The 7,101-nt window shown below is 35.5% G+C and overlaps 2 protein-coding genes across 13 annotated transcripts in view; one reads left to right on the top strand and one right to left on the bottom strand.

The window, feature by feature from the left end:
- Positions 1 to 3,445, bottom strand: part of LOC104857327 (disintegrin and metalloproteinase domain-containing protein 9-like) — a 59,855-nt gene extending 56,410 nt beyond the window's left edge. Inside the window, exons 1-2 of one of the 2 annotated variants that reach the window (XR_778828.3) lie at positions 3,121 to 3,445; positions 358 to 495 (exon numbers count right to left, since the gene is read on the bottom strand). The gene's annotated coding sequence lies outside the window, so the exon portion shown is untranslated. Of the gene's footprint in view, positions 1 to 157; positions 196 to 357; positions 496 to 3,120 lie in introns of those variants that run through there. The other variant, XR_004517839.1, reaches the window with a different exon arrangement.
- Positions 1 to 7,101, top strand: part of LOC104857328 (disintegrin and metalloproteinase domain-containing protein 5) — an 85,629-nt gene that overhangs the window by 43,996 nt on the left and 34,532 nt on the right. For all 11 annotated transcript variants that reach the window (XM_010617156.3, XM_010617155.3, XM_010617154.3 and 8 more), the window contains one exon: positions 3,458 to 3,656. In XM_010617156.3, coding sequence (XP_010615458.1) covers positions 3,458 to 3,656 — 199 coding nt within the window. The remainder of the gene's footprint in view (positions 1 to 3,457; positions 3,657 to 7,101) is intronic.

Raw genomic sequence — 7,101 nt, 5'->3', positions numbered from 1 at the left:
TATAGTATATATGGGCAATTCAAATCTTTCTGGGTACTCTCTGAAATTTCTCTGTGATGAAAATATGCCTACAACAATTTTTTTGCACTAATTTCCTATTAGTATAACTTGTACAGGGAAAGCCAGTCAGGTTCGCTTTTTTGTTGGTTGAATTCACCTTAATATCTTCTGGTAAAGTCCTTTTCTCCTTTTCAATTCATTCTAGTATATATGGGCAATTCAAATCTTTCTGGGTACTCTCTGAAATTTCTCTGTGATGAAAATATGCCTACAACAATTTTTTTGCACTAATTTCCTATTAGTATAACTTGTACAGGGAAAGCCAGTCAGGTTCGCTTTTTTGTTGGTTGAATTCACCTTAATATCTTCTGGTAAAGTCCTTTTCTCCTTTTCAATTCATTCAGTTATTTGTTTCAGCCATTCATTTTCTCTTTATTAACACCATCTTAAAGAAGTTTTAACTAATTTTCTGTACTCAGTATAATTTACTGGATCCTGAAAAAAAAAAAAAAAGCCTGAGCAAGGTAAACAGCAAACATGCATAGAGTGGAGGAAGAATACACCTTTAAAATTAAGTTTCTATAAAATTCAGGGGAATTTCAGAAAAACGCCTTTCTCTAAAAAATTGAAATATTTTCTTCTTTGAATTATTTTAAGGAGAAAATGGAACAAAATGAAACTGAAGGTGAGTGAGACTGCTTACAAATAAAATTTCAATTTAAATACAAGATCTGTTCAACTTAGTGAATATCAGAATTTCTGTAGCTGAAACTAGTTATTGACATAAAAATTAAATAGAAGAGAGCCAGATGTATGGTTTAGAGAAGAGGAAAAGAAAAGAAAAACAGATAGTGAAAATATAGATTTTTAAGCTTTTAAAAAATTAACATAAAATAAAGTTATTCTGGTTAAGACAGCAGCTAAAAAGTATTCACATTCTTGATATTAATGTACAGCAATAATATATGGATTAACTGAAAGAAAAAATGTGTACAGATCAAAATTTAGTGAATTTCAGATGAAATGGAAGTGTGGAATTGGGTGTGTATTTTTAGTTAGTATATAGCTTAAAGTTATTAATTCACTAACATAGGAAAGAGCTTACCTCACTGTGTAGCGGGAGGTATTAAAGAGGATCAATATGTAAGAAAAACATTATACAAGATAATTTCAAATAGTGATAATTTAAATTAAGTAGTGTAACAGTGAGTGGGAGGGTACTTTCAGGATGATCTCTGTGGTGGGTGACATCTGAACTAAAATTGTAAATGGTAGGAGAAGGAACTGAGGTAGAGACTTCAGGCGAGAAGTGAAGCAATCGAAAGGGCTTAAGAATGGGATATGCATAAAATAAGTAAAGTTGTCCATTTTGCTCCACCTGCGTGATTGACAGGGAAACAGTGTACTGAACCTATTTTACGTGACTCTCTAGAATTTTTTAGTCGTATTTTTCTGATCAGTGCTCCTAATATAAACATAGAAGAACATAGTTAACATTTATTACTAAAGTATAATTCTCCATTAGAAATGTTAAATGAAATCATAGTTAGGTCTTAAAGTGCATCCATTTTCAAACAACTCGTTTATCTTTTTTCAAGCTACAGATTTTGCTCTTCTATGATTTTGCTCTTATACACCTCAAAATATGTTCTAATTTCCCTTTTGATTTATGTTTATTCAACATGTTATTTAGAAGTACGTTTCTCCCTCCCTCTCTCTCTCTCTCTCTCTCCTGGTACTGAGAATTGAGCTCAAGACTTGCACTTGCCAGACATGTGTGGCACCACTGTACATTCATTTTTAATCCATTCTAAAACAAAAACAGCTGCATGATATTGTGTATAATTTTCAATATAAAATATATAGTGTCTAAGTGGTCTTTCCAATATTTTTCCAAATTTGATTGCACTACTGTGATTTTAATCTTTTTAAATTTGATGGGACATGTTTTATGTTAGGTCTACAATAGAAAAGAATGAAAATTCAGTAGATGTTATTTGAATTTCAGGTATACTTGCTCTATAGTATTATTTAATATCTACTGCAAGTACATCTAATGTCTTCTTGCTATATTTCTTATTGTTTTATCAGCTTCTGGAAAGAAATACTAAAAATTCTAACTACAGTTGTGAATTTGTCTTTTTTTCTTGCAGCTTTATCAGTTCCTTGCTTCATTTATTTTGAAGGTCTCTTGTTAAATGAATGTGCTTAGAACTTTTACTTCTTTGTAGAAACAGATCCCTTAATAATTTTGAAATAACTTTTCCATATCTTCTAATGTTACTTTTTCTGAAAATAACTAAAATGATTATTCCTGTTATGAACTTTATTTTAAATGCTTGCAGCATGTAATGATTACAGTCACCATATGGGACTGGTACATGGACATAACACATTTCAAAAACAGATACACATAGAAATTCTCTGATCATTAATGGAAGAGCTACTCAGGTAGTAAAGCTTGGTTCCAAGAGCATTTGAGGAATTGAACATTTGTAAGTGTTTTTATAAAGTTAGAATGAAAGATTGACTTTGTGCAAATTTTTAAAAGGTAACAAATTCCAAACAATACTATTTTACGATTTTACTTATTTTCATAAAAAACCATTTCAGTCACTTGTTTTGAGTTCAGTGTTAGTGCCATAAGCTTGGGTGACACAGGTCAATTATTGTGTTTTGTTTTCTCATCAATCACTTGGAAAGTTTGTCTAACATTTGCTACCGGAGTACGTATTTATCAACAATTTGAGAAAAAGTACGAAGAAACCCATTTTGGGAAGCTGAATGTTATTATATATTCTGGGTCTCTAGGATCTTTAGAAACTAGACAGCGTTTAACACCGTACAGGATAATGAATGGTGGTAGCCATAAGGAGTTGTAGAGATGATTTACATTTCTTGGCAAGAGCAAGTGTACAGAAAAGGAGCCTAGAAGCTATTAGCTACCATGACAGCACTGCATAGAGCAGATACCTAACTGTGGTGATTGTTTTTAAATGGTTCACCGTATGGTATGCAAAATAAACACTATCTTGTGTGTCCTTAACGTATTTTCTGGTACACTCTACATCTTTCCCGAGTACTAATGATGTATTTGTCTGGTAAATGGAACAGGGGTACCTTCCCGCTTTAAGGTTGATAAATGCAGACAGCAGCAGTTCCGCATGCTAGCGCAGTCATAAGGGGGCACAGGTAATTTTTATATCAATACTGCAGTATTATTTTCTTTCTGACAGTGTGCTTGTCTTTGAGTTCCTAAGCACTCTCACAAATACTCGTCCTTTATTTCGTGCACCAGAACCTCAGTCGCCGAAATTTCTATGCGGTGCTTCAGTCGGTGACCTGAAGACTTCGTTTTCTTATCGTTCTTAGCAACTGAGAAAAGAGAACAGATGAGCTGAAATGAAAAGAAAAATACTGATAAGCAATCTTTTCCCATGTTCCTCTTCCCTCACAGCTGAAAAAGGCCAACACGCTGTGCAGGCCCTCAATTGATAAAGAGTGCGACTTCGACGAGTTCTGCACTGGGAAGCAGGGCGACTGTGTGCCCGACACCTACGCCCGCGACGGCAGCCACTGTGACGCGGGGGGAGCCTTCTGCTTCGGCGGGATTTGTCGGACTTTTGACAGACAGTGTCAGTCCCTCATCGGAGGCGGTAATGACTACCATTTTCTTCTTACTTCCTAAAATGTGCTTCCTCCAGGCTACTATTTAATTCTACTCTAAAAATGCATAATGGCTGTATGCATCATGGGGAGTTGGTACAAGTAGATATTAACACATATTCATTCTTTTTACTTCTTCCCAATCCCTTAAGAAAAAAATAGAAACGTAACTGATTACTGACTAAGGTCTTGCCAGGTGTATATGAGAGTTAAAGGAAGTTGTACGTTTTTGATTCTGAAAAATAAAAAATTTCTGAGTTTACATGGAATTCTCATTTGCAAAATTCAGAAATCTCGAATAAAAACCCAGGTTTTTACCATATTAAACAGAGATTTAGTTTAGACTTAGAAGAAACATTTTTAAAAAAGTAAAGTAGGGCTGGTTACTGAGTATATGGGTCTCCAGGGGCTTGTTTATGGCTAAGGGCTTTACTCACCGAGTCCATCTATTTTTTTTTTTTTTGAGACAGGGTCTCTCTATTAGTTGAGACTGACCTGGAACTCGCTGTGTAGCCTAGGCTGGTCTTGAACTCACAGCGATCCGATCCTCCTGCCGCAGCCTCCCCAGTGCTGGGATTACAGGTGTGCACCACCACGCCTGGCCCCCAGGCCATCTCGATAGCTTCCTTTAAATGTGTGGACCGCTTGCTTTGTGGAAGTGTACAATTCCACACACCTTTCTCAGTCTTCCTTTCAAGTCTTTTTGTTTTTAAACCCAGCTCATAGGAGAGGCATCTAGGTATTGTGTAGATTGCTGAGACTCCCAGGAATTTAAGGAGGAGGTGAGATGGAGATTTTGGTCATTACTACAAGTTTGTTCTGCTTTGTCATCATAATGTTTATTTGTACTATCTGACAAGAAAATGGCTATGGGTTAGTATTTGAAACATAACTAAGATATAAACAAATGATCATTAAGGTAGGGAAGAATGGAAAATATACCAGATCTATGATGTAACGTTTCTCCAAGTAAAACCAGCCTACTGCTGGCTAGATAGCAGGTTATCAGTCAGGTGTGCTACGTGTTATGTATCTTACTTAGCAATGGTATCTCAAGGTTTCATAGCCCTCTGAGAGATGCAGGGTGTAGGTACAACAGCCTTCACCTCAAATAGCACTAATTTCTTTTTTAAGGCAAGCGTAATATCTAAACCACTGATTTCAAACTACCTCCTCAGCAACTCTAGTGATTCTGTGGGTTACTGGCATCTAGAACATGATAAATCAGTGTTTGTACTTCTTTGTGGAAGACAACCTCACCTTGCAAGCCTCTTGGGGAGTTTAAGGACCAAAGGAGACTGTTGAAAAATTTCCCCCAATTACAGTGTATTTCAATCTAAGTTAACCCATTTTGGATTGGGTCATCCATGGTCTGTCATGTCAACTAGAATGGTCCTTAGGTAGGATTTGATATAATTGTGAAGTAGGCATTTGCTTTGCAAGATAAAATCCACATACAACTTGTAGGTAATAGACAATAGAGGTAGTATACCACATATCTGATACGGGTTATTGTGTTTCATCAAACTGTTGATTTCTGGCACAAATATATGTATTGAGGTTTTAATATGCATATATTAAAAGACATATCTTATACAGCAAGCCATAGTCTCATAGAAAAATCTATATAGATAGCCAAGAACTTTGATTTTGTAAGTATTTTTTAATTACTCTGGTAAAGGAAATATACCACATGGGATATTGGCTCTTTCAAAATGATTTTTTCCTATGATATCTGAAACCAAATATAGAAAAATAACAAATACAGAGTCCTGAAATACCCTTGACTCTTAGAGTGGAGATTCTTTGATGTAGTCTCCGTGCTGAGGGGCAGTTGTCATCAAGGGAGACATAATTTGGGGTTTCTATCTTGCTAAATTTCTGAGTTTCTTTAAAAATGTTCACATTAGTGTTTAAAATATTTAAGATCAATGTAAACGTTATACACTACAAAATGTACTAATACAAAAACAAAAAAATGTTCACCAAAATATTAGAGTGTCGTAGCCGGGCATGGTGGTGCACGCCTGTAATCCCAGCACTCGGTAGCTGAGAGAGGAGGATCGCCAGCTTGACTGAGGCCAGTGTGGTCTACATAGTGAGTTTAAGCTCAGCCTGGACTACACAGTGAGAACTTGTTGCAAACAAACAAACTAAAGTGGCCCAGGTTTAAGATTCTCATCCTAATTTATTTTTTCTTATAACATTTCTTAAAATGGGATTGTATACACAAAGAGATGGTAGGGATCCCTTTCTTTAGGTTTCTACATAGCACCCGTGGAGGATTTTTCTAAATCAGAACTAACTTATAGATTTAGTAAACTTATAGATTAATCACTACAGGCCTATTGCCCTGGACAGCAGATGAATATCAAAATAATGCTGAGGCCAGGGATTGAGCTCAGTGGTTTCACCACCTGCCTCACAAAAGCAAGGACCTGAGTTTGATCCCCGGTACCAAAGCAAAACAAAACAACGAAAACAAAATAATGATAAAAACTATAATTCCAGAACAAATTTTTTTATGTCTCTTCGCCTCTGGCATATTTGTATATTTTTATGGTATTTATCTCAGCTCTACACCATAGCTTAAATTAAATTTTCCTCAGTCATTATCTATACTGACAATATTAGGTAAGTATTAAGTCATTGAATTGATACTTTTGCGGGGGTGACTTTGAGGAAAGAGTAATTTCCATAGCAGTTTGGGGAAGAGGGGAGCAGGAGAAGTACATGGGAATGTGACCAAGGAAATGAACATTAATAACACAGGGAAGATCAGTTTGAGTGGATTCTTTTCATTTGACTTTGTACTGCAGTTTAGGATAAAAATATTAAAGACCGATCTTGAATATTTAATAATCTTTCTCCTTTGTGTTCTCAAGATCTTTGTAGATACTTTAATTGCCTTTGGCTTGCTCAAAATTTACAATGATGGCAATTCCCCCTTTAAACCATCTTCGGCAAAGGTTATTTGAGGTAAACTAAGAATCAGGATTAAAATGAGGATCTGTAGCTGGAATTCTCTCAGGTATTGTGCTTTAGATGTGCAGAGACAAATTTTAATACCAACAGTCACTACAGAAAGGGTCTGTGGTGAAACAATCTGTCTTTGGATTGTTTCTCTAACATCATACAGACAGTATCCCAGAAACAATAGGATCAGATTAAGAAAACAAAGGAAAAAACAACAAAAGCAAAATGCGCCTCTCATTAAATAAAGAATAAGAAATAATTTCAGGCTGTCATATTTCAGTCTTCATTTTAAAAAGTACACTGCTGTATTAACTTATTAAAGCATCCTACCATGTTTTGACTTAAGTGGAAAACATTTCAGGAATGTTATACAGTAACAAAAAAACACATGACTGTATGGAGTCTGTATGTTTAATAGAAAGCCTGTGACCTCACTTACAACAAAGGCAGTCGTTCTGA

The sequence above is a fragment of the Fukomys damarensis genome, unplaced genomic scaffold, assembly GCF_012274545.1.
Source record: "Fukomys damarensis isolate Sample0158 unplaced genomic scaffold, DMR_v1.0_HiC HiC_scaffold_18, whole genome shotgun sequence".
In the NCBI taxonomy this organism is placed as follows: domain Eukaryota; kingdom Metazoa; phylum Chordata; class Mammalia; order Rodentia; family Bathyergidae; genus Fukomys; species Fukomys damarensis.
This window is presented reverse-complemented; position numbering and strand designations above follow the sequence as displayed.